The following is a 27,138-nucleotide window of genomic DNA, read 5'->3' on the forward strand; positions in this document are numbered from 1 at the left end:
TTTCCCCCACCCTTGCTGGGGACAAACTGAACAGCGGCCCTCCCCCACTCTCATGTCCGTTCTCTTCCTCACGTACCACAATGTACTGGAATGTCATTCCCACCAGGAAGTTCGAGGTCCAGTTTGCGAATCCGGCCAGGGTCATTGCCGCCGGGCGCGGCCCCTGGCTGAAGAGCTCAGCCACAATGAACCATGGGATAGGTCCCGGGCCTATCTCGAAGAAGGCGACAAAACCAAAGATGGCCACCGTGCTGATGTAGCTCATCCATGGCAACTTCTCCTGCGGAGTGAGGGGGGGGGGTGGAAGAGATAGAGAGAACGTTAAACATGGGAGAGGGGAACAACGGAAAGATCAGGGGCCAGACTGACAGATCAGGGCGAACACGGTTTGACCCTTGACCGAGTTGCCCCACCGTTAGGGGGGCCAGGCGGTGGGATTAACACTGAGAAGTTTTGAGACAATCTGGAGATTGGGGAGATACGTTAATTTAATATTGACCAATCAACAAAATAAGAATTACAATCAAAACACACAAATCTGAAAGAACAGTGAACGAGGGACAACTGTATTGAGGAAGCAAGGGGTCTGCAGAAGGACTTGGACAGGCTAGGAGAGTGGGCAATGAAGTGGCAGATGGAATACAATGTGGAAAAGTGTGAGGTTATGCACATTGGAAGGAGGAATGGAGGCATAGACTGTTTTCTAAATGGGGAAATGCTGAGGAAATCAGAAGCACAAAGGAGTCCTTGTTCACGATTCGCTTAAGGTTAACGTGCAGGTTCAGTCGGCAGTTAGGAAGGCAAATGCAATGTTAGCATTCATGTCAAGAGGGCTAGAATACAAGACCAGGGATGTACTTCTGAGGCTGTATAAGGCTCTGGTCAGACCCCATTTGGAGTATTGTGAGCAGTTTTGGGCCCCGTATCTAAGGAAGGATGTGCTGGGCCTTGGAAATGGTCCAGAGGAGGCTCACAAGAATGATCCCTGGAATGAAGAGCTTGTCGTATGAGGAACGGTTGAGGATTCTGGGTCTGTACTCGTTGGAGTTTAGAAGGATGAGGGGGGGGTTCTTATTGAAACTTACAGGATACTGCGAGGCCTGGATAGAGTGGACGTGGAGAGGATGTTTCCACTTGTCGGAAAAACTAGAACCAGAGGGCGCCATCTCAGACTGAAGGGGCTATCCATTAAAACCGAGATGAGGAGGAATTTCTTCAGCCAGAGGGTGGTGAATCTGTGGAACTCTTTGCCGCAGAAGGCTGTGGAGGCCAAATCACTGAGTGTCTTTAAGACAGAGATGGATAGGCTCTTGATTAATAAGGCGATCAGGGGTTATGGGGAGAAGGCAGGAGAATGGGGATGGGAAAACATCAGCCATGATTGAATGGCGGAGCACACTCGATGGGCCGAGTGGCCTAATTCTGCTCCTGTGTCTTGTGATTATACAAAAATAGAAACCATTCAAACACAGGTGACAGAGAATCGGTAAGCCACCCAGACGGGGAGGTGAGGAAAATAGTTTCACACATGGGGTTGTTGAAAGATAAATATTTGAAGGAATGGAGCCTTTTTCCAGCGAATGTGGACAGATCCTCCAACTCCCCAGCACTGGCACGTCTGGCCCAATGGTGTGTCTCTGCCCAATGAGATTTGGTGAAAGATTGTGCAGGTGTAAATGCTGGGTGGAACTCAGCAGCCAATCAGAGGAGCTGTTACTCACCAGCAACGCCAAGGAAATTGTCATTATGAAAGCACAGACACTCATCCCAGCCAATCCCAGCAAGTGCAGTGTCCTGCGGCCCATTCTCTCCACCAGGAATAACTGTGGAACAGGAAAACACGGAGTTAGCATCATACAGCTGATCAATCAAAAATTTCCACACTCAGTTGGATGCCATCTCAAAGGAGTGGGTGCGAAAGAGTAGACAGGAGCAGCAAATACTGACTGCTTCCCTCCCTTTCCCAGGGTAAATGTACACTGTCCCCATCAAACACTCCCAGGGCAGGGACAGCACGGGGTTAGATACAGAGTAAAGCTCCCTCTACACTGTCCCCATCAAACACTCCCAGGACAGGGACAGCACGGAGTTAGATACAGAGTAAAGCTCCCTCTACACTGTCCACATCAAACACTCCCAAAACAGGTACAGCGCGGGGTTAGATACAGAGTAAAACTCCCTCTACACTGTCCACATCAAACACTCCCAGGACAGGTACAGCGCGGGGTTAGATACAGAGTAAAGCTCCCTCTACACTGTCCCCATCAAACACTCCCAGGACAGGTACAGCACGGGGTTAGATACAGAGTAAAGCTCCCTCTACACTGTCCCCATCAAACGCTCCCAGGACAGGTACAGCACGGGGTGAAATGCAGAGTAAAGCTCCCTCTACACTGTCCCCATCAAACACTTCCAGGACAGGTACAGCACGGGGTTAGATACAGAGTAAAGCTCCCTCTACACTGTCCCCATCAAACACTCCCAGGACAGGTACAGCACGGGGTTAGATACAGAGTAAAGCTCCCTCTACACTGTCCCCATCAATCACTCCCAGGACAGGTACAGCACGGGGTTAGATACAGAGTAAAGCTCCCTCTACACTGTCCCCATCAAACACTCCCAGGACAGGTACAGCACGGGGTTAGATACAGAGTAAAGCTCCCTCTACACTGTCCCCATCAAACACTCCCAGGACAGGTACAGCACAGGGTTAGATACAGAGTAAAGCTCCCTCTACACTGTCCCCATCAAACACTCCCAGGACAGGTACAGCACGGGGTTAGATACAGAGTAAAGCTCCCTCTACACTGTCCCCATCAAACACTCCCAGGACAGGTACAGCACGGGGTTAGATACAGAGTAAAGCTCCCTCTACACTGTCCCCATCAAACACTCCCAGGACAGGTACAGCGCGGGGTTAGATACAGAGTAAAGCTCCCTCTACACTGTCCCCATCAAACACTCCCAGGACAGGTACAGCGCGGGGTTAGATACACAGTAAAGCTGAACAATATTGCAGTTGATTATCATCTTGCAGTTGGTGGAATCTTGCTGTGCCCTGCTCCCTGCAGTGCAGCAACAACTGCATTACCGAAAGTTCTTCACTGCCTGGATAGTATTCTGGCCTTCTAGAAAGGTACAACAGAATAGCACTAGTCTTTCTTCTGTAATATAACCCAGTCTTCTAGTTTCCCCCCCTGCCCAGTTTCTAGTTCCCCCCCAGCCCAGTTTTCTAGTTCCCCCCCCCCCCGCCCAAATTTCTAGTCCCCCCCCCCCCCCCCCCGCTGGCTTCACTGCTGCATTGCAGTACAGATACTGAAGGCCCAAGGCCTGGGCTAAATTTACCACAGAGGCAGGACTGATTCCCGTACTCACAGAGACCACCGTAAAGGCCGTGTTGATGATCCCAACACCAATAGTGATGTAGACTGGCTGCTGGATGCCCATACTGATGAAGATGCTGGTCGAATAATAGAAGACCTGTCAGAGGAAAGGAAGAAAGAGAGAGAGAGAGAGAGGAACATTAACCCTTTCCTCGCTGCGATTCAGCCACTTAAAGATCCACAATTCGAGCAGCCCCCAATCCTACTCTGCCATTCCGGAATATCATGACTGATCTGACGGTGGCCTGAACTCCACATTCCTGCATTTCCCAAAAACCCTTGACTCTTACTCATAAATCTGTCCAACGCAACCTTGAATACTTTCAATGACCCGCAGCCTCCATTGCTGTCTGTGGATGGGAATTCCAAATAAAATTCCTCCTCATCGCCATCTAAAATAACAACCCTCCCCAATCTTTAAACTGTGTCCTCCCGCATAGCTTCCATCCGGAGGGGAAGCACCCACCCTGTCAGGACCCCTCAGAATCTTGAGACTCAAAAAGGTCCTGTCTCATTTTCCTCTAAACTCCAGCCTAACCTTCCCAACCCCTCCTCCCAAGACAAACACCGTCATCCCAGGAATCGGCCCTGTCAACCTCCTCGAAACTCAACCATGTCCTTCCTTAAATAAGGAGACCAAAATCCTACACGGTGCTCCAGATGTGGTGTCACCAATACCCTGTGAAGTTAGCAAGACCCCTGTACTTTTAAACTGCTTCACCCACTGCAATAATTCTAATTGCCCTCCCAATTAATCATAATAATAATCTTTATTGTTGGCACAAGTAGGCTTACATTAACACTGCAATGAAGTGGGGGCAGCAAGGTGGCGCAGTGGTTAGCACTGCTGCCTCACGGCGCCGAGGTCCCAGGTTCGATCCCGGCTCTGGGTCACTGTCCGTGTGGAGTTTGCACGTTCTCCCCATGTTTGCGTGGGTTTCGCCCCCACAACCCAAAACGATGTGCAGGGTAGGTGGATTGGCCACGCTAAATTGCCCCTTAATTGAAAGAAATGAATTGGGTACTCTAAAATTAATTTTTTTTAAAAGCACTGCAATGAGGTTACTGTGAAAAGCCCCTAGTCGCCACATTCCGGCGCCTGTTCGGGTACACAGAGGGAGAATTCAGAAGGTCCGATTCACCAAAAGCATGTCTGTCAGGACTTGTGGGAGGAAACCGGAGCACCCGGAGGAAACCCACGCAGACACGGGGAGGACGTGCAGACTCCGCACAGACAGTGACCCAAGCCGGGAATCGAACCCGGGACCCTGGCGCTGCGAGGCAGCAGTGCTAACCACTGTGCTACCGTGCCTACTGGCTGTACCTGCAAACTCACTTCTTTGTGATTCATGTCCCTCAGCGCGACGGCCTCCCTTCATTTCAATAGTTTACTGATCTACTCTTCTCCCTGGCCACCTGGACCCGCTCACGTTTTTCCACATTTGCCAAGCTGGCAAAGACGGGGGTGGGCCTGGGCGGGGTGTTCTTTGGGAAGGTCAGTGCAGACTCGATGGGCCAAATGGCCTCCTTCTGCACTGCAGGGATTCTGTGATTTCTCTCTCATGAAGAAATGTAGGCACTGCCTGAAAAGTATTTTGGAATTCAGAAAACAATCTCCCCAATGGATTTCCAATGACAGACGTCAGGTTCGTTGGCCGACAGCTTCCTCTTTGTTGTCTCCCTCCATTGTGTGGTTTCCAAGCCACTGGGAAATGTTCAGAGCGGGGAGCATGAGGAGAATTGTCTCCACTCGGGAAGTTGCTGCCTGACAGGGCGACAGAAGCAGATTCAACAGGAACTTTCAAACGGGGGAATCAGAGAAATAATTGAAGGGAAAACATTTCCAGAGCTTCAGGGGGGAGAGAATGGGGTGGTGGGGGGGGGGGGCAAACTGGATAGATATTTTAGAGAGGAAGGAGGAGGTGAGGGCCTTCGAGAGGGAGATTTACCAGAACAAAATTGAGGGACATGGACAGAGTGGATAGTCAGAAGCTTTTTCCCAGGATGGGAGAGTCAATTACTCAGAGACGTGGGTTTAAGGTACAAGGGGAAAGGTTTAGAGGAGATGTACGAGGCAGGTTTTTTACACAGAGGGTAGTGGGTGCCTGGAACTCGCTGCCGGAGGAGGTGGAGGAAGCAGGGACGATAGTGACATTTAAGGGGCATCTTGACAAATACATGAATAGGATGGGAATAGAGGGATACGGACCCCGGAAGTGTAGAAGGTTTTAGGTGAGACGGGCAGCATGGTCGGCACAGGCTTGGAGGGCCGAAGGGCCTGTTCCTGTGCTGTACTGTTCCTTGCTCCTGTTCTGTGCTTCCAGGATTTTAGCTCCTAGGTTCGGGTTGGAGAAGTTGGAACTGTTCCCATCGGAGTGAAGGAGATGAAAATGAAATGAAATGAAAATCGCTTATTAGAACATAGAACATAGAACGATACAGCGCAGTACAGGCCCTTCGGCCCACGATGTTGCACCGACATGGGAAGTCAAAAACTAAAGGCCATCTAACCTACACTATGCCCTTATCATCCATATGCTTATCCAATAAACTTTTAAATGCCCTCAATGTTGGCGAGTTCACTACTGTTGCAGGTAGGGCATTCCACGGCCTCACCACTCTTTGCGTAAAAAACCTACCTCTGACGTCTGTCCTATATCTATTACCCCTCAATTTAAGGCTATGTCCCCTCGTGCTAGCCACCTCCATCCGCGGGAGAAGGCTCTCGCTGTCCACCATATCTAATCCTCTGATCATTTTGTATGCCTCTATTAAGTCACCTCTTCACCTTCTTCTCTCTAACGAAAACAACCTCAAGACCATCAGCCTTTCCTCATAAGATTTTCCTTCCATACCAGGCAACATCCTGGTAAACCTCCTCTGCACCCGTTCCAAAGCTTCCACGTCCTTCCTATAATGAGGCGACCAGAACTGTACTCCAAATGCGGCCGTACCAGAGTTTTGTACAACTGCAACATGACCTCATGGCTCCGGAACTCAATCCCTCTACCAATAAAGGCCAACACACCATAGGCCTTCTTCACAACCCTATCAACCTGGGTGGCAACTTTCAGGGATCTATGTACATGGACACCGAGATCCCTCTGCTCATCCACACTGCCAAGAATTTTACCATTAGCCAAATATTCCGCATTCCTGTTATTCTTTCCAAAGTGAATCACCTCACACTTCTCCACATTAAACTCCATTTGCCACCTCTCAGCCCAGCTCTGCAGCTTATCTATGTCCCTCTGTAACCTGCAACATCCTTCCACACTGTCTACTACTCCACCGACTTTAGTGTCGTCTGCAAATTTACTCACCCAACCTTCTGTGCCCTCCTCTAGGTCATTTATAAAAATGACAAACAGCAACGGCCCCAGAACAGATCCTTGTGGTACGCCACTCGTAACTGAACTCCATTCTGAACATTTGCCATCAATCACCACCCTCTGTCTTCTTTCAACTAGCCAATTTCTGATCCACATCTCTAAATCACCCTCAATCCCCAGCCTCCGTATTTTCTGCGATAGCCGACCGTGGGGAACCTTATCAAACGCTTTACTGAAATCCATATACACCACATCAACTGCTCTACCCTCGTCTACCTGTTCAGTCACCTTCTCAAAGAACTCGATAAGATTTGTGAGGCATGACCTACCCTTCACAAAACCATGCTGACTATCCCTAATCATATTATTCCTATCTAGATGATTATAAATCGTATCTCTTATAATCCTCTCCAAGACTTTACCCACAACAGACGTGAGGCTCACCGGCCTATAGTTACCGGGGTTATCTCTACTCCCCTTCTTGAACAAAGGGACCACATTTGCTACCCTCCAGTCCTCTGGCACTATTCCTGTAGCCAATGATGACATAAAAATCAAAGCCAAAGGCTCAGCAATCTCTTCCCTGGCTTCCCAGAGAATCCTAGGGTAAATCCCATCAGGCCCCGGGGACTTATCTATTTTCACCTTGTCCAGAATTGCCAACACTTCTTCCCTACGCACCTCAATGCCATCTATTCTAATAGCCTGGGTCTCAGCATTCTCCTCCACAACATTATCTTTTTCCTGAGTGAATACTGACGAAAAGTATTCATGTAGTATCTCGCTTATCTCCTCAGCCTCCACACACAACTTCCCACCACTGTCCTTGACTGGCCCTACTCTTACCCAAGTCATTCTTTTATTCCTGACATACCTATAGAAAGCTTTTGGGTTTTCCTTGATCCTACCTGCCAAAGACTTCTCATGTCCCCTCCTTGCTCGTCTTAGCTCTCTCTTTAGATCCTTCCTCGCTTCCTTGTAACTATCAAGCGCCCCAACTGAAACTTCACGCCTCATCTTCACATAGGCCTCCTTCTTCCTCTTAACAAGAGATTCCACTTCTTTAGTAAACCACGGTTCCCTCGCTCTACCCCTTCCTCCCTGCCTGACTGGTACGTACTTATCAAGAACACGCAATAGCTGTTCCTTGAACAAGCTCCACATATCCAGTGTGCCCAACCCTTGCAGCCTACTTCTCCAACCTACACATCCCAAGTCATGTCTAATGGCATCATAATTGCCCTTCCCCCAGCTATAACTCTTGCCCTGCGGGGTATACTTATCCCTTTCCATCACTAACGTAAAGGTCACCGAATTGCGGTCACTGTTTCCAAAGTGCTCACCTACCTCCAGATCTAACACCTGGCCTGGTTCATTACCCAAAACCAAATCCAACGTGGCCTCGCCTCTTGTTGGCCTGTCAACATATTGTGTCAGGAAACCCTCCTGCACACATTGTACAAAGAACGACCCATCTAATGTACTCGAACTATATCTTTTCCAGTCAATATTTGGAAAGTTAAAGTCTCCCATAACAACTACCCTGTTACTTTCGCTCTTTTCCAGAATCTTCGCCATCCTTTCCTCTACACCCCTAGAACTATTAGGTGGCCTATAGAAAACTCCCAACAGGGTGACCTCCTTTCCTGTTTGTAACCTCAGCCCATACTACCTCGGAAGAAGAGTCCCCATCTAGCATCCTTTCCGCCACCGTAATATTGTCACGAGTAGACTTCAATGAAGTTACTGTGAAAAGCCCCTAGTCGCCACATTCCGGCGCCTGTCCGGGGAGGCTGGTACGGGAATCGAACCGTGCTGCTGGCCTGCTTGGGTCTGCTTTAAAAGCCAGCGATTTAGCACAGTGAGCTAAACCAGCCCCGCCAGATCGAGTGGGGGGGGGGGGTGATTCGATCGAGGCGGACGACGATGAACTGGATTGGTTCAGATTGATGAAGAAAAGCTGTTCCCATTTGCTGGTGGTGAAAGGACGGGGTGGGGGGGGGGGGGGGGGGGGGGGGGGTGGGGGGGGGGAGGGAGACACGGTGGGGTGGCGGGGGATGGGGGGGGAATGTCAATGAACTGTTTGACCCTGCAAGGGGGTCATGAGCTGGACCTCGCTGCCCATTATGGGGGTGAAAGTGGAGATGTGAACGCAGCAACGCACAGATTTACAAACGAGGAGCCTAAGAAGACCATTCGGTCCCTCGAATCTGCTGCACCATTGAATGAGATCTTGGCTGATCGGATTGCGGTCTGAACTCCACATTCTGGCTGCGTCTGATAACCTTTGAGTCCGCTGTTATTGAAGGGTATATCCTGCTGTGCCTTTGAAATACTCATTTCCACGGCCGGTCTTCTCTGGGGAAGGGAGTTCCAAAGATTCACCACCCCACCAGCGAAAGAAATTCGTATCACCTCTGTGTTAAATGTACGACTCCTTATTTTTAAACTTCCCCCAGGAGGAAACATCCTCTCAGTAGCCACCGTGTCGATCCCCTCAGGATCTGATCTATTTCTAACCTCCAGTGGGTCCAGTCCAACTTGTCCAGTCAACTTGCTCTGGATTGCTTCTAACGCACTAAATATCATTTGCTAAATAAAGATGTGGTCAGCTGTCTTTAATTTTCCGTTCCCCTTGCAATAAATTACAATTAAATTCCCGTACCAGCCTCCCCGGACAGGCGCCGGAATGTGGCGACTAGGGGCTTTTCACAGTAACTTCATTGAAGCCTGCTCATGACAATAAGCCATTTTCATTTCATTTCAATATTCCACTTGCCTTCCCGATCACTCGCTGTACTGACACTCGACCTGTTACTGATCCATGTACCTGGACACCCAGATCCCTCTGTACCTCAGGGTTCTGCCAACTCTCCCCATTTCAACTATTGTCTGCGGTTTTTAATCACTCGTTTGTCCAACACTCAGCCTATCGCTGTCCCTTTGTGGGCACCTTACTTCTTGACCACCCAGTTGCCTAACTATCTTCGTGCCATCTGCAAATTTATTGCATTGAGATTTTCTGCTGTAACCTCCCGTTTAATTGATGCCCGGTAATTTCCCTCCAACAGTTAGTGAGCTAGGTAGTAGATTAAAAAACAGTACCCAGAAGGCAGTATTCGCTGGATTACATCCAGTATCTTGTGCGAGTGGGTATAGAAATAGGGGGCTGGATTTTCCGATTTGGAGACTGTGTCCCAAAGCTAGCGTGGGTACGGTGGCATTTTACGCCAGGAAAGCTGGCGCAAAGCGGCCACTGACTCGCCGTTTTGCTGGCAGGGCGGCAGTGTAGAGTACCTGGCTCCAGCTGCCGATACGGCCCAGAGAATTGCCAGGTCCATGGCCACGCATAGGCACGGCAGCGGCCTCGCTATGCTTCAGGGCGGATGTCGCTGGAGGACCCGGCCCTTTGGCCGGCTTGCACGCCCTGGACCGCCCGACCACAGTGACCCCAGCCCCGAATAACGTCCCCTCTACCCGGCGGATCGACCCTCCCCTGACTGTGGTGGTGGTGGACTGAGTCCGCGATGAAGAGAGCATGAGAGACCCGTGCCGCCGGGAACTCGGCCGGTCCGGGGTGGAGCATCAGGAGGCCGAGCCGTAGATAAGTGGCGCGGTGTACTCTCCGAGGGGGCTGCTTTGGAGGGGGTGGCGCATCGCGCAAGCGGCGCTGCCCCCGATTCGGTCAGAAATTTGGCAAATCCAGCCCAGGAGGTTAGTCCAGCGTGGCTGGGGAGATGGTGCAGGAGACAGGGGCTGGAGATTTCTGGGACATTGGGACCATTTTGGGGGACGGTGGGATCTGTACAAGGCGGGCGGTTTGCACCTGTCCCGAAACGGGACCAATGTCCTTGAGGGAGGTTTGCTAGTGCTGTTGGGGAGGGTTTGAACTAACTTGGCAGGGGGCTGGGTTCCTGAGAGATGGGGATACAGAGATACGTGCACAGCCAAAATTAGAAGAGACATCAAGTGAGTCAGGAGAGATCGAAATTATAGGCCAGTTAAGTCACAAGGGAGTTTGGCAAGATTGGATGGCATTTATTTTAATGCAAAGAGTCTGACGAACAAGGCAGATGAGTTGAGGGCACGAGTTCAAACACGGGGATATGATGTAATTGTTGTCAGTGAGACATGGTTGAGAGAGGGGCAGGATTAGCAGCTCGATATTTCGGGATATAGGATCTTCAGGCGAGATAGGGAAGGAGGTAAAATTTTGATCAGGGTATGAATTACTGCAGGAAGGAGGGATGGCAGGAAGGAGGGATGGCAGGAAGGAGGGATGGCAGGAAGGAGGGATGGCAGGAAGGCGGGATGGCAGGAAGGAGGGATGGCAGGAAGGAGGGATGGCATCTTAGAAAACAGAGGCCATATGGGTCGAACTTAGAAACCAAAAAGGAGCTATCGCAGTCAACTTGGTTTAGTTCATATCTGATCAACTGGATTGAATTTTTCGAAGAGGCGACCGGGTTAATGTTTTGAGTCGAGGGTTAGGATACGGTAATTTGTAGAATTCCAGCCAGGTCGTAGGTCACACTTACGGCATTGATACCGGACAATTGCTGGGATAGCTGAAGGGTGACTGCGATGATGATGGGTTGACGGTAGGAGGGGATTCTGAACAGTTGGGCGATGGTAACTTTAGGCTCCATGTCCATTTTCCTCCTCTCCTCTTTCATCTCACTCAGGGCTGCAGTAACATCCTGTCTCCCGGTTAACATCCTCAAACCTGCACTCCGAAAAGGAAGAAAAATATTTTGTTTCTCCCTGGCCAGGTTTTGTGGTTTGCACGCGCTCAATCACTCTTTAATCAGGAGGTCGTGGGTTCATGTCTTATTCCTGAGATTTCAGCACCAACCAGCCCTTGGCACAGTCGTTAATACTGCTGCCTCACAGTGCCAGGGACCCGGGTTTGCACTGCTGCCTCACAGTGCCAGGGACCCGGGTTTGCACTGCTGCCTCACAGTGCCAGGGACCCGGGTTTGCACTGCTGCCTCACAGTGCCAGGGCCCTGGGTTAGCACTGCTGCCTCACAGTGCCAGGGACCCGGGTTTGCACTGCTGCCTCACAGTGCCAGGGACCCGGGTTAACACTGCTGCCTCACAGTGCCAGGGACCCCGGTTAACACTGCTGCCTCACAGTGCCAGGGACCCGGGTTTGCACTGCTGTCTCACAGTGCCAGGGACCCGGGTTAACACTGCTGCCTCACAGTGCCAGGGACCCGGGTTAACACTGCTGCCTCACAGTGCCAGGGACCCGGGTTAACACTGCTGTCTCACAGTGCCAGGGACCCGGGTTAGCACTGCTGTCTCACTGTGCCAGGGACCTGGGTTAACACTGCTGCCTCACAGTGCCAGGGACCCGGGTTAACACTGCTGTCTCAGTGCCAGGGACCCGGGTTAGCACTGCTGCCTCACAGTGCCAGGAATCCGGGTTAACACTGCTGTCTCTCAGTGCCAGGGATACGGGTTAACACTGCTGTCTCACAGTGCCAGGGACCCGGGTTAGCACTGCTGTCTCACAGAGCCAGGGACCCGGGTTAGCACTGCTGTCTCACAGTGCCAGGGACCCGGTTTAACACTGCTGTCTCACAGTGCCAGGGACCCGGGTTAACACTGCTGCCTCACAGTGCCAGGGACCCAGGTTAACACTGCTGCCTCACAGTGCCAGGGACCCAGGTTAACACTGCTGTCTCACAGTGCCAGGGACCCGGGTTAACACTGCTGTCTCACAGTGCCAGGGACCCGGGTTCACACTGCTATCTCTCAGTGCCAGGGACCCGGGTTAACACTGCTGCCTCACAGTGCCAGGGACCCAGGTTAACACTGCTGCCTCACAGTGCCAGGGACCTGGGTTAACACTGCTGTCTCACAGTGCCAGGGACCCGGGTTAACACTGCTATCTCACAGTGCCATGGACCCGGGTTAACACTGCTGCCTCACAGTGCCAGGGACCCAGGTTAACACTGCTGCCTCACAGTGCCAGGGACCCGGGTTAACACTGCTGTCTCACAGTGCCAGGGACCCGGGTTAACACTGCTGTCTCACAGTGCCAGGGACCCGGGTTAACACTGCTGCCTCACAGTGCCAGGGACCCAGGTTAACACTGCTGTCTCACAGTGCCAGGGACCCGGGTTAACACTGCTGTCTCACAGTGCCAGGGACCCGGGTTAACACTGCTGTCTCACAGTGCCAGGGACCCGGGTTAGCACTGCTGCCTCACAGTGCCAGGGACCTGGGTTAACACTGCTGTCTCACAGTGCCAGGGACCCGGGTTAACACTGCTATCTCACAGTGCCATGGACCCGGGTTAACACTGCTGCCTCACAGTGCCAGGGACCCAGGTTAACACTGCTGCCTCACAGTGCCAGGGACCCGGGGGATACTGGTATAGGGTGGATACGTTGGCTTGAGAAGGGTGATCATTGCTCGGCACAACATCGAGGGCCGAAGGGCCTGTTCTGTGCTGTACTGTTCTATGTTCTAAGGTTGGGCCTCGAAGGCCATCGTCAACTCACCTCTCTTGGCCTTGCCCTCTTCATTGCACACGATGTAGAGGTACCGAGGGCTCTCAGGGCACAGGGGCAGGAGGGCAGCCTGTAGGATAGCTGGGAAGACAGTGACTGCCAGGAGCAAAGGCCAAAGGTCGTCCGTTCCCAGGATAACATCCAGGCCAAAGATCTGCCAAGACACACGACGTTGGTTAGGCTTCAGGTTTCCATGGTGATATCAGTGCTCACACTCCTCATTAATCCATTTCTCACACTCATTCCAGACTCACCAGCTGAGGGTAAATGTTCCTGTACACAAGTTTATAAAAACTAATTTACGGGATGCTGGCCGGGCCCAGTGTTTATTACCCATCCCTAGTTGCCCCCTCGAGAAGGTGGTGGGGGAGCCGCCTTCTTGAATCGGTACAGTCGCTGAGGTGTAGGTACACCCACTGTGCTGTTAGGGAGAGAGTTCCAGGATGTTGCCCCGGCGACAGTGAAGGAACGGCCGATATATTTCCCAGTCAGGGTGGGGAGTGACTGGGAGGGGACCCTCCTGGTGGGTGGGGTTCCCAGGTATCTGCTGCCCTTGTCCTTCTAGATGGTAGAGGTGGTGGGTTTGGAAGGTGCTGCCTAAGGAGCCTTGGTGAGTTGCTGCAATGCATCTTGTAGACGGGACACACGGCTGCCGCTGTGCGTCGGTGGTGGAGGGAGTGAATGTTTGTGGAAGGGGGAGCAATCAAGCGGGGCTGCTTTGTCCTGGATGGTGTTGAGCTTCTTGAGTGTTGTTGGAGCTGCGCTCATCCAGGCAAGTGGAGAGTCTCCCATCGCACTCCTGACTTGTGCCTTGTAGATGGTGGACAGGCTTTAGTGGGGGGGGGGGGGGGGGGGGGGGGGGGGGGGGAGGGGCAGGAGGTGAGAGTTACTCTACACATGTGTCCCCTGTCCTGTAGGTGTGGCTAATGCCTTACCTGAGCAATGAGAATGCCCGACACAATTGCAAGTTGGTGTAATGTTCCCAAAGTCCCTCGGAGCCGAGTGGGTGAAATTTCTCCGATGTACATTGGAACTAATCCAGATGAAATCCCTGCAGGAAAGGAATGGGGTCGTAACTAACCGGGTCAGCAAAGACAAACACTCATGTCCATCTGGAATCGGCGAAATACAGAATTTGCACGAAGCCTCACCGGAATAAGCCCCGATTATGAAGCGACCCAGGATTAACATCTCGTAGGATTGGCAGTACTGGGAAAAGCCCATGAGAATCCCTCCCAGCAGGGCAAGTATGTTATTCAGCAGCATAGCATTCCTCCTGGAAGATGAAGAACGGGTTATTGAGACCACGTTTGTCCGGGCATTTCAGGTGGAATAACGGAACGTGTTTTATGATAGAGCTGTGTGTGTGTGTTTAGTACAGAGCTCCCTGTGTGTGTGTGTTTAGTACAGAGCTCCCTTTGTGTGTGTGTTTAGTACAGAGCTCCCTGTGTGTGTGTGTTTAGTACAGAGCTCTCTGTGTGTGTTTAGTACAGAGCTCCCTGTGTGTGTGTGTTTAGTACAGAGCTCCCTGTGTGTGTTTAGTACAGAGCTCCCTGTGTGTGTGTGTTTAGTACAGAGCTCCCTGTGTGTGTGTGTTTAGTACAGAGCTCCCTGTGTGTGTGTGTGTTTAGTACAGAGCTCCCTGTGTGTGTGTGTTTAGTACAGAGCTCTCTGTGTGTGTGTGTGTTTAGTACAGAGCTCCCTGTGTGTGTGTGTTTAGTACAGAGCTCCCTGTGTGTGTGTGTTTAGTACAGAGCTCTCTCTGTGTGTGTGTTTAGTACAGAGCTCCCTGTGTGTGTGTGTTTAGTACAGAGCTCTCTGTGTGTGTGTGTTTAGTACAGAGCTCCCTGTGTGTGTGTGTTTAGTACAGAGCTCTCTGTGTGTGTGTGTTTAGTACAGAGCTCCCTGTGTGTGTGTTTAGTACAGAGCTCCCTGTGTGTGTGTGTTTAGTACAGAGTTCTCTCTGTGTGTGTGTGTTTAGTACAGAGCTCTCTGTGTGTGTGTGTTTAGTACAGAGCTCTCTGTGTGTGTGTTTAGTACAGAGCTCCCTGTGTGTGTGTTTAGTACAGAGCTCCCTGTGTGTGTGTGTTTAGTACAGAGCTCCCTGTGTGTGTGTGTTAGTACAGAGCTCCCTGTGTGTGTGTGTTTAGTACAGAGCTCTCTGTGTGTGTGTTTAGTACAGAGCTCTCTGTGTGTGTGTGTTTAGTACAGAGCTCTCTGTGTGTGTGTTTAGTACAGAGCTCTCTGTGTGTGTGTTTAGTACAGAGCTCTCTGTGTGTGTGTGTTTAGTACAGAGCTCCCTGTGTGTGTGTGTGTTTAGTACAGAGCTCTCTGTGTGTGTGTTTAGTACAGAGCTCTCTGTGTGTGTGTGTTTAGTACAGAGCTCTCTGTGTGTGTGTGTGTTTAGTACAGAGCTCCCTGTGTGTGTGTGTTTAGTACAGAGCTCCCTGTGTGTGTGTGTTTAGTACAGAGCTCCCTGTGTGTGTGTGTTTAGTACAGAGCTCTCTGTGTGTGTGTGTTTAGTACAGAGCTCCCTGTGTGTGTGTGTTTAGTACAGAGCTCCCTGTGTGTGTGTGTTTAGTACAGAGCTCTCTCTCTGTGTGTGTGTGTTTAGTACAGAGCTCCCTGTGTGTGTGTGTGTTTAGTACAGAGCTCTCTGTGGGTGTGTTTAGTACAGAGCTCTCTGTGTGTGTGTGTTTAGTACAGAGCTCCCTGTGTGTGTGTGTTTAGTACAGAGCTCTCTGTGTGTGTGTGTTTAGTACAGAGCTCCCTGTGTGTGTGTGTTTAGTACAGAGCTCCCTGTGTGTGTGTGTTTAGTACAGAGCTCTCTGTGTGTGTGTGTTTTAGTACAGAGCTCCCTGTGTGTGTGTGTTTAGTACAGAGCTCTCTGTGTGTGTGTGTTTAGTACAGAGCTCTCTGTGTGTGTGTGTTTAGTACAGAGCTCTCTGTGTGTGTGTGTTTAGTACAGAGCTCCCTGTGTGTGTGTGTTTAGTACAGAGCTCCCTGTGTGTGTGTGTTTAGTACAGAGCTCCCTGTGTGTGTGTGTTTAGTACAGAGCTCTCTGTGTGTGTGTGTTTAGTACAGAGCTCTCTGTGTGTGTGTGTTTAGTACAGAGCTCCCTGTGTGTGTGTGTTTAGTACAGAGCTCCCTGTGTGTGTGTGTTTAGTACAGAGCTCTCTGTGTGTGTGTGTTTAGTACAGAGCTCCCTGTGTGTGTGTGTTTAGTACAGAGCTCCCTGTGTGTGTGTGTTTAGTACAGAGCTCCCTGTGTGTGTGTGTTTAGTACAGAGCTCTCTGTGTGTGTTTAGTACAGAGCTCCTGTGTGTGTGTGTTAGTACAGAGCTCCTGTGTGTGTGTGTTTAGTACAGAGCTCCCTGTGTGTGTGTGTTTAGTACAGAGCTCCCTGTGTGTGTGTGTTTAGTACAGAGCTCCTGTGTGTGTGTGTGTTTAGTACAGAGCTCTCCTGTGTGTGTGTGTTTAGTACAGAGCTCTCCTGTGTGTGTGTGTTTAGTACAGAGCTCTTCTGTGTGTGTGTGTTTAGTACAGAGCTCCCTGTGTGTGTGTGTTTAGTACAGAGCTCCCTGTGTGTGTGTGTTTAGTACAGAGCTCCCTGTGTGTGTGTGTTTAGTACAGAGCTCTCTGTGTGGGTTTAGTACAGAGCTCCCTGTGTGTGTGTGTTTAGTACAGAGCTCTCTGTGTGTGTGTGTTTAGTACAGAGCTCTCTGTGTGTGTGTGTGTTTAGTACAGAGCTCCCTGTGTGTGTGTGTTTAGTACAGAGCTCTCTGTGTGTGTGTGTTTAGTACAGAGCTCTCTGTGTGTGTGTGTTTAGTACAGAGCTCCCTGTGTGTGTGTGTTTAGTACAGAGCTCCCTGTGTGTGTGTGTGTTTAGTACAGAGCTCTCTGTGTGTGTGTGTTTAGTACAGAGCTCCCTGTGTGTGTGTGTGTTTAGTACAGAGCTCTCTGTGTGTGTGTTTAGTACAGAGCTCCCTGTGTGTGTGTGTTTAGTACAGAGCTCTCTCTGTGTGTGTTTAGTACAGAGCTCCCTGTGTGTGTGTTTAGTACAGAGCTCCCTGTGTGTGTGTGTTTAGTACAGAGCTCTCTGTGTGTGTGTTTAGTACAGAGCTCTCTGTGTGTGTGTGTTTAGTACAGAGCTCTCTGTGTGTGTGTGTTTAGTACAGAGCTCCCTGTGTGTGTGTGTTTAGTACAGAGCTCTCTGTGTGTGTGTGTTTAGTACAGAGCTCCCTGTGTGTGTGTGTTTAGTACAGAGTCCCTGTGTGTGTGTGTTTAGTACAGAGCTCTCTGTGTGTGTGTGTTTAGTACAGAGCTCCCTGTGTGTGTGTGTTTAGTACAGAGCTCCCTGTGTGTGTGTGTTTAGTACAGAGCTCTCTGTGTGTGTGTGTTTAGTACAGAGCTCCCTGGTGTGTGTGTGTTTAGTACAGAGCTCTCTGTGTGTGTGTGTTTTAGTACAGAGCTCCCTGTGTGTGTGTGTTTAGTACAGAGCTCCTGTGTGTGTGTGTTTAGTACAGAGCTCCTGTGTGTGTGTGTTTAGTACAGAGCTCCTCTGTGTGTGTGTGTTTAGTACAGAGCTCCCTGTGTGTGTGTGTTTAGTACAGAGCTCCCTGTGTGTGTGTTGAGTACAGAGCTCTCTGTGTGTGTGTGTTTAGTACAGAGCTCCTGTGTGTGTGTGTTTAGTACAGAGCTCCTGTGTGTGTGTGTTTAGTACAGAGCTCCCTGTGTGTGTGTGTTTAGTACAGAGTCTCTGTGTGTGTGTGTTTAGTACAGAGCTCTCTGTGTGTGTGGTTTAGTACAGAGCTCCCTGTGTGTGTGTGTTTAGTACAGAGCTCTCTGTGTGTGTGTGTGTTTAGTACAGAGCTCTCTGTGTGGTTGTGTTTAGTACAGAGCTCCCTGTGTGTGTGTGTTTAGTACAGGAGCCTCCTTGTGTGTGTGTGTGTTTAGTACAGAGCTCCCTTGTGTGTGTGTGTTTAGTACAGAGCTCTCTGTGTGTGTGTGTGTTTAGTACAGAGCTCTCTCTGTGTGTGTTTAGTACAGAGCTCCCTGTGTGTGTGTGTTTAGTACAGAGCTCTCTGTGTGTGTGTGTTTAGTACAGAGCTCCCTGTGTGTGTTGTGTTTAGTACAGAGCTCTCTGTGTGTGTGTGTTAGTACAGAGCTCCCTGTGTGTGTGTGTTTAGTACAGAGCTCTCTTGTGTGTGTTTAGTACAGAGCTCCCTGTGTGTGTGTGTTTAGTACAGAGCTCTCTGTGTGTGTGTGTTTAGTACAGAGCTCTCTGTGTGTGTGTTTAGTACAGAGCTCCCTGTGTTTGGGTGTTTAGTACAGAGCTCTCTAGTATCCTGTGTGTGTGTTTAGTACAGAGCTCCCTGTGGTGTGTGTTTTAGTACAGAGCTCCCTGTGTGTGTGTGTTAGTACAGAGCTCCTCTGTTGTGTGTGTGTTATGTACAGAGCTCTCTGTGTGGGTGTGTGGTTAGGTACAGAGCTCCCGGTGTGTGTGTGTTTAGTAACAGAGCTCTCCTGTGTTTGTGTGTTTAGTAACAGAGCTCTCTGTGTGGATGTGTGTTTAGTAACAGAGCTCTCTGTGTGGGTGTGTGTTAGGACAGAGTCTCTGTGTGTGGTGTTTAGTACAGAGCTTGCTCGTTTGTGTTAGTACAGAGCTCCCTGGGTGGTGGTGTGGTTAGTACAGCAGCTCTCTGTGTGTGTGTGTTTGAGTACAGAGCTCTCTGTGTTTGTGTGTGTTAGTACAGAGCTCTCTGTGGTGTGTGTGTTTAGTACAGAGCTCTCTGTGGTGTGTGTGTTTAGTACAGAGCTCTCTGTGTGTGTGTGTGTTTAGTACAGAGCTCTCTGTGTGTGTGTGTTTAGTACAGAGCTCCCTGTGTGTGTGTGTTTAGTACAGAGCTCTCTGTGTGTGTGTGTTTAGTACAGAGCTCCCTGTGTGTGTGTGTTTAGTACAGAGCTCTCTGTGTGTGTTTAGTACAGAGCTCCCTGTGTGTGTGTGTTTAGTACAGAGCTCTCTGTGTGTGTTTAGTACAGAGCTCTCTGTGTGTGTGTGTGTTTAGTACAGAGCTCCCTGTGTGTGTGTTTAGTACAGAGCTCTCTGTGTGTGTGTGTTTAGTACAGAGCTCCCTGAGTGTGTGTGTTTAGTACAGAGCTCTCTGTGTGTGTGTGTTTAGTACAGAGCTCTCTGTGTGTGTGTGTTTAGTACAGAGCTCCCTGTGTGTGTGTGTTTAGTACAGAGCTCTCTGTGTGTGTGTGTTTAGTACAGAGCTCCCTGTGTGTGTGTGTTTAGTACAGAGCTCTCTGTGTGTGTGTGTTTAGTACAGAGCTCACTGTGTGTGTGTGTTAGTACAGAGCTCTGTGTGTGTGTGTGTTTAGTACAGAGCTCCCTGTGTGTGTGTGTTTAGTACAGAGCTCCCTGTGTGTGTGTGTTTAGTACAGAGCTCTCTGTGTGTGTGTGTTAGTACAGAGCTCCCTGTGTGTGTGTGTTTAGTACAGAGCTCCCTGTGTGTGTGTGTTTAGTACAGAGCTCTCTGTGTGTGTGTGTTTAGTACAGAGCTCCCTGTGTGTGTGTGTTTAGTACAGAGCTCTCTGTGTGTGTGTGTTTAGTACAGAGCTCCCTGTGTGTGTGTGTTTAGTACAGAGCTCTCTCTGTGTGTGTGTGTTTAGTACAGAGCTCCCTGTGTGTGTGTGTTTAGTACAGAGCTCCCTGTGTGTGTGTGTTTAGTACAGAGCTCTCTGTGTGTGTGTGTTTAGTACAGAGCTCTCTGTGTGTGTGTGTTTAGTACAGAGCTCTCTGTGTGTGTGTGTTTAGTACAGAGCTCCTGTGTGTGTGTGTTTAGTACAGAGCTCTCTGTGTGTGTGTGTTTAGTACAGAGCTCTCTGTGTGTGTGTGTTTAGTACAGAGCTCCCTGTGTGTGTGTGTTTAGTACAGAGCTCTCTGTGTGTGTGTGTTTAGTACAGAGCTCTCTGTGGTGTGTGTTTAGTACAGAGCCCCTGTGTGTGTGTGTTTAGTACAGAGCTCCCTGTGTGTGTGTGTTTAGTACAGAGCTCTCTGTGTGTGTGTGTTTAGTACAGAGCTCCCTGTGTGTGTGTGTTTAGTACAGAGCTCCCTGTGTGTGTGTTTAGTACAGAGCTCTCTGTGTGTGTGTGTTTAGTACAGAGCTCCCTGTGTGTGTGTGTTTAGTACAGAGCTCCCTGTGTGTGTGTGTTTAGTACAGAGCTCTCTGTGTGTGTGTGTTTAGTACAGAGCTCCCTGTGTGTGTGTGTTTAGTACAGAGCTCTCTGTGTGTGTGTGTGTTTAGTACAGAGCTCCCTGTGTGTGTGTGTTTAGTACAGAGCTCTCTGTGTGTGTGTGTTTAGTACAGAGCTCTCTGTGTGTGTGTGTGTTTAGTACAGAGCTCTCTGTGTGTGTTTAGTACAGAGCTCTCTGTGTGTGTGTGTGTTTAGTACAGAGCTCTCTGTGTGTGTGTGTTTAGTACAGAGCTCTCTGTGTGTGTGTGTTTAGTACAGAGCTCCCTGTGTGTGTGTTTAGTACAGAGCTCTCTGTGTGTGTGTGTGTTTAGTACAGAGCTCTCTGTGTGTGTTTAGTACAGAGCTCTCTGTGTGTGTGTGTGTTTAGTACAGAGCTCCCTGTGTGTGTGTGTGTTTAGTACAGAGCTCCCTGTGTGTGTGTTTAGTACAGAGCTCCCTGTGTGTGTGTGTTTAGTACAGAGCTCCCTGTGTGTGTGTGTTTAGTACAGAGCTCCCTGTGTGTGTGTGTTTAGTACAGAGCTCTCTGTGTGTGTGGTTTAGTACAGAGCTCTGTGTGTGTGTGTTTAGTACAGAGCTCTCTGTGTGTGTGTGTTTAGTACAGAGCTCCCTGTGTGTGTGTGTTTAGTACAGAGCTCCCTGTGTGTGTGTGTTTAGTACAGAGCTCTCTGTGTGTGTGTGTTAGTACAGAGCTCTCTGTGTGTGTGTGTTTAGTACAGAGCTCCCTGTGTGTGTGTGTTTAGTACAGAGCTCCCTGTGTGTGTGTGTTTAGTACAGAGCTCCCTGTGTGTGTGTGTTTAGTACAGAGCTCTCTGTGTGTGTGTGTTTAGTACAGAGCTCCCTGGTGTGTGTGTTTAGTACAGAGCTCTCTGTGTGTGTGTGTTTAGTACAGAGCTCCCTGTGTGTGTGTGTTTAGTACAGAGCTCCCTGTGTGTGTGTGTTTAGTACAGAGCTCTCTGTGTGTGTGTGTTTAGTACAGAGCTCTCTGTGTGTGTGTGTGTTTAGTACAGAGCTCCCTGTGTGTGTGTGTTTAGTACAGAGCTCCCTGTGTGTGTGTGTTTAGTACAGAGCTCCCTGTGTGTGTGTGTTTAGTACAGAGCTCCCTGTGTGTGTGTGTTTAGTACAGAGCTCCCTGTGTGTGTGTGTGTTTAGTACAGAGCTCCCTGTGTGTGTGTGTGTTTAGTACAGAGCTCCCTGTGTGTGTGTGTGTTTAGTACAGAGCTCTGTGTGTGTGTGTGTTTAGTACAGAGCTCTCTGTGTGTGTGTGTTTAGTACAGAGCTCTCTGTGTGTGTGTGTTTAGTACAGAGCTCTCTGTGTGTGTGTGTTTAGTACAGAGCTCCCTGTGTGTGTGTGTTTAGTACAGAGCTCCCTGTGTGTGTGTTTAGTACAGAGCTCTCTGTGTGTGTGTGTTTAGTACAGAGCTCCCTGAGTGTGTGTGTTTAGTACAGAGCTCCCTGTGTGTGTGTGTGTTTAGTACAGAGCTCCCTGTGTGTGTGTGTTTAGTACAGAGCTCTCTGTGTGTGTGTGTTTAGTACAGAGCTCTCTGTGTCTGTGTGTTTAGTACAGAGCTCCCTGTGTGTGTGTGTTTAGTACAGAGCTCTCTGTGTGTGTGTGTTTAGTACAGAGCTCCCTGTGTGTGTGTGTGTTTAGTACAGAGCTCTCTGTGTGTGTGTGTGTTTAGTACAGAGCTCCCTGTGTGTGTGTGTTTAGTACAGAGCTCTCTGTGTGTGTGTGTTTAGTACAGAGCTCCCTGTGTGTGTGTGTTTAGTACAGAGCTCCCTGTGTGTGTGTGTTTAGTACAGAGCTCCCTGTGTGTGTGTGTTTAGTACAGAGCTCTCTGTGTGTGTGTGTTTAGTACAGAGCTCCCTGTGTGTGTGTGTTTAGTACAGAGCTCCCTGTGTGTGTGTGTTTAGTACAGAGCTCCCTGTGTGTGTGTGTTTAGTACAGAGCTCTCTCTGTGTGTGTGTGTGTTTAGTACAGAGCTCCCTGTGTGTGTGTGTGTTTAGTACAGAGCTCCCTGTGTGTGTGTGTTTAGTACAGAGCTCTCTGTGTGTGTGTGTTTAGTACAGAGCTCTCTGTGTGTGTGTGTTTAGTACAGAGCTCTCTGTGTGTGTGTGTTTAGTACAGAGGCTCTGTGTGTGTGTGTGTTTAGTACAGAGCTCTCTGTGTGTGTGTGTTTAGTACAGAGCTCTCTGTGTGTGTGTGTTTAGTACAGAGCTCCCTGTGTGTGTGTGTTTAGTACAGAGCTCCCTGTGTGTGTGTGTTTAGTACAGAGCTCTCTGTGTGTGTGTGTGTTTAGTACAGAGCTCTCTGTGTGTGTGTGTGTTTAGTACAGAGCTCCCTGTGTGTGTGTGTTTAGTACAGAGCTCCCTGTGTGTGTGTGTTTAGTACAGAGCTCCCTGTGTGTGTGTGTTTAGTACAGAGCTCTCTGTGTGTGTGTGTGTTTAGTACAGAGCTCCCTGTGTGTGTGTGTTTAGTACAGAGCTCTCTGTGTGTGTGTGTGTTTAGTACAGAGCTCTCTGTGTGTGTGTGTTTAGTACAGAGCTCTCTGTGTGTGTGTGTGTTTAGTACAGAGCTCTCTGTGTGTGTGTGTTTAGTACAGAGCTCTCTGTGTGTGTGTGTTTAGTACAGAGCTCTCTGTGTGTGTTTAGTACAGAGCTCTCTGTGTGTGTGTGTGTTTAGTACAGAGCTCTCTGTGTGTGTGTGTGTTTAGTACAGAGCTCTCTGTGTGTGTGTGTTTAGTACAGAGCTCTCTGTGTGTGTGTGTTTAGTACAGAGCTCCCTGTGTGTGTGTTTAGTACAGAGCTCCCTGTGTGTGTGTGTTTAGTACAGAGCTCCCTGTGTGTGTGTGTTTAGTACAGAGCTCCCTGTGTGTGTGTGTTTAGTACAGAGCTCTCTGTGTGTGTGTTTAGTACAGAGCTCCCTGTGTGTGTGTGTTTAGTACAGAGCTCTCTGTGTGTGTGTGTTTAGTACAGAGCTCTCTGTGTGTGTGTGTTTAGTACAGAGCTCCCTGTGTGTGTGTGTTTAGTACAGAGCTCTCTGTGTGTGTGTGTTTAGTACAGAGCTCCCTGTGTGTGTGTGTTTAGTACAGAGCTCCCTGTGTGTGTGTGTTTAGTACAGAGCTCCCTGTGTGTGTGTGTTTAGTACAGAGCTCCCTGTGTGTGTGTGTTTAGTACAGAGCTCCCTGTGTGTGTGTGTTTAGTACAGAGCTCCCTGTGTGTGTGTGTTTAGTACAGAGCTCCCTGTGTGTGTGTGTTTAGTACAGAGCTCCCTGTGTGTGTTTAGTACAGAGCTCCCTGTGTGTGTGTGTTTAGTACAGAGCTCTCTGTGTGTGTGTGTTTAGTACAGAGCTCTCTGTGTGTGTGTGTTTAGTACAGAGCTCCCTGTGTGTGTGTGTTTAGTACAGAGCTCCCTGTGTGTGTGTGTTTAGTACAGAGCTCCCTGTGTGTGTGTGTTTAGTACAGAGCTCTCTGTGTGTGTGTGTTTAGTACAGAGCTCTCTGTGTGTGTGTGTTTAGTACAGAGCTCCCTGTGTGTGTGTGTTTAGTACAGAGCTCTCTGTGTGTGTGTGTGTTTAGTACAGAGCTCCCTGTGTGTGTGTGTTTAGTACAGAGCTCTCTGTGTGTGTGTGTTTAGTACAGAGCTCTCTGTGTGTGTGTGTTTAGTACAGAGCTCCCTGTGTGTGTGTGTTTAGTACAGAGCTCTCTGTGTGTGTTTAGTACAGAGCTCTCTGTGTGTGTGTGTTTAGTACAGAGCTCCCTGTGCGTGTGTGTTTAGTGCAGAGCTCCCTGTGTGTGTGTGTTTAGTACAGAGCTCTCTGTGTGTGTTTAGTACAGAGCTCCCTGTGTGTGTGTGTTTAGTACAGAGCTCCCTGTGTGTGTGTGTGTTTAGTACAGAGCTCCCTGTGTGTGTGTGTTTAGTACAGAGCTCCCTGTGTGTGTGTGTTTAGTACAGAGCTCTCTGTGTGTGTGTGTTTAGTACAGAGCTCCCTGTGTGTGTGTGTTTAGTACAGAGCTCCCTGTGTGTGTGTGTGTTTAGTACAGAGCTCCCTGTGTGTGTGTGTTTAGTGCAGAGCTCCCTGTGTGTGTGTGTTTAGTACAGAGCTCTCTGTGTGTGTGTGTTTAGTACAGAGCTCCCTGTGTGTGTGTGTTTAGTACAGAGCTCTCTGTGTGTGTGTTAGTACAGAGCTCTCTGTGTGTGTGTGTTTAGTACAGAGCTCCCTGTGTGTGTGTGTTTAGTACAGAGCTCCCTGTGTGTGTGTGTGTTTAGTACAGAGCTCCCTGTGTGTGTGTGTTTAGTACAGAGCTCCCTGTGTGTGTGTGTTTAGTACAGAGCTCTCTGTGTGTGTGTGTTTAGTACAGAGCTCCCTGTGTGTGTGTGTTTAGTACAGAGCTCCCTGTGTGTGTGTGTGTTTAGTACAGAGCTCCCTGTGTGTGTGTGTTTAGTGCAGAGCTCCCTGTGTGTGTGTGTTTAGTACAGAGCTCTCTGTGTGTGTGTGTTTAGTACAGAGCTCCCTGTGTGTGTGTGTTTAGTACAGAGGTCTGTGTGTGTGTGTTTAGTACAGAGTTCTGTGTGTGTTTAGTACAGAGCTCCCTGTGTGTGTATGTTTAGTACAGAGCTCTCTGTGTGCGTGTTTAGTACAGAGGTCTGTGTGTGTGTGTTTAGTACAGGTTATGTTGAACTGATACAAGACATTAGTCAGACCTCAGCTGGAATATTGTGCACAGTTCTGGGTATCACACGACAGGAAGGATTGGAGAGAGAGCAGGAGAGGTTCACAAGAATGGTTCAGGGAAGGGAAACTTCAGTTATGAGGACAGATTGGAGAGGTTGGGACTCTTCTCCTCGGAGAGAAGACGACAGAGGAGATTTGATAGAAATGTTAAAAATAATAATAATAACCTTTTATTGTCACAAGTATGAAGTTGCTGTGAAACGCCCCTAGTCGCCACATTCCAGCGCCTGTTCAGGGAGGCTGGTACGGGAATTGAACCTGCGCTGCTGGCACTGTCCTGCATCACCAACCAGCTGTCTAGCTCACTGAGCGATACAAAATCACAAGTGGGCTGGACAGAGTAGATCGGGAAAAACTGATCTCGTACTGTTCGAGTACAAGAGGCACGTAGATTGAAAGCGATTGCGAGAGAAGCAAATGTGATTCGAGAACGAAAATTGCTCCAACCAGCAAGTGGCTGGGGTCTGGAATGTGGGGCCTGGGAGTTAGGTGGAGTGGTTCAATCGAGGCCTTGGAGAAGGCCATAGATGGTTATTAGAATAGACACAAACTGCAGGGGTACGGTGATAGGGCAAGAGAGTCGTGCCCCTCGTATGGAGAGCTGGGGTAGGCACGATGGGCCAAATGGCCTCCTTCTGCACCGTGACGATTCCCTCGGTATCCCGAGGCCCCCAAGTCTCCCCCTTACCCAAACCGAGCCAGCCACCCCACCCCCAACCGCATGGGTCTCACCTGCCCAGCCACTCGGCCAGCGTGCCCAGCAGGAAGGAGGAAACCATTCCCCCGATGGAGAATATGGCGACAGACAACGACCAGAGGGTGGTGAGGGTGGCCTGGTCAATGGGCTGAGGATGCTCCATTCCTGCTTGTCTCCGCATCCACGTCTCATTGTAACTGCGTTCGATGATCTAGGAAGGGGGCAGGGGAGGAAAGAATGATTTGTTTAGAGATTGCGACTCTATCATCACAGCACTCCACGGCCTGACACGGGGGCCAGGGGAACACTCTAAATATCTCCCAACTCCAACAACACCCTCCTTCCCAACGTTCTGAGGGGTTGGGGGAGAGGGTGTCAACGTGACGGGGGGGGTTGGGGGGAAGGGGGGGGGGTGTGGTGGTGAGGGTCGGCCATGGGGATGGGAACAGGACCTTATCAGCCTTCATTGACAGAGAGCCCAATGTCAACATCAGGGCCGGACCAGCGGCAGGGACCCCTACCCTATATACTGCACCCCCATGTGTACATCTGACAGTGCGGCACTCCCTCAGTACTGACCCTCTGACAGTGCGGCACTCCCTCAGTACTGACCCTCTGACTAGTGCGGCACTCCCTCAGTACTGACCCTCTGACAGTGCAGCACTCCCTCAGTACTGACCCTCTGACAGTGCGGCACTCCCTCAGTACTGACCCTCTGACAGTGCGGCACTCCCTCAGTACTGACCCTCTGACAGTGTGCAGCACTCCCTCAGTACTGACCCTCTGACAGTGCGAGCCTCCCTCAGTACTGACCCTCTGACAGTGCGGCACTCCCTCAGTACTGACCCTCTGACAGTGCAGCGCTCCCTCAGTACTGACCCTCTGACAGTGCGGCACTCCCTCAGTACTGACCCTCTGACAGTGCGGCACTCCCTCAGTACTGACCCTCTGACAGTGCAGCGCCTCCCTCAGTACTGACCCTCTGACAGTGCGGCACTCCCTCAGTACTGACCCTCTGACAGTGCGGCTCCCTCAGTACTGACCCTCTGACAGTGCGGGGCTCCCTCAGTACTGACCCTCTGACAGTGCGACACTCCCTCAGTACTGACCCTCTGACAGTGCGGCACTCCCTCAGTACTGACCCTCTGACAGTGCGGCACTCCCTCAGTACTGACCCTCTGACAGTGCAGCACTCCCTCAGTACTGACCCTC

At 50.0% G+C, this 27,138-nt stretch overlaps 1 protein-coding gene across 1 annotated transcript in view; it reads right to left on the reverse strand.

Moving 5' to 3' along the window:
- Positions 1-27,138, reverse strand: part of LOC119958454 (solute carrier family 2, facilitated glucose transporter member 4-like) — a 49,154-nt gene that overhangs the window by 2,148 nt on the left and 19,868 nt on the right. The window contains exons 3-10 of the mRNA XM_038786996.1: positions 25,962-26,137; positions 14,390-14,514; positions 14,174-14,289; positions 13,230-13,392; positions 11,254-11,441; positions 3,376-3,480; positions 1,722-1,823; positions 77-280 (exon numbers count right to left, since the gene is read on the reverse strand). Coding sequence (XP_038642924.1) covers positions 77-280; positions 1,722-1,823; positions 3,376-3,480; positions 11,254-11,441; positions 13,230-13,392; positions 14,174-14,289; positions 14,390-14,514; positions 25,962-26,137 — 1,179 coding nt within the window. The remainder of the gene's footprint in view (positions 1-76; positions 281-1,721; positions 1,824-3,375; positions 3,481-11,253; positions 11,442-13,229; positions 13,393-14,173; positions 14,290-14,389; positions 14,515-25,961; positions 26,138-27,138) is intronic.

This window comes from Scyliorhinus canicula, chromosome 29 (genome assembly GCF_902713615.1).
Source record: "Scyliorhinus canicula chromosome 29, sScyCan1.1, whole genome shotgun sequence".
Lineage (NCBI taxonomy): Eukaryota > Metazoa > Chordata > Chondrichthyes > Carcharhiniformes > Scyliorhinidae > Scyliorhinus > Scyliorhinus canicula.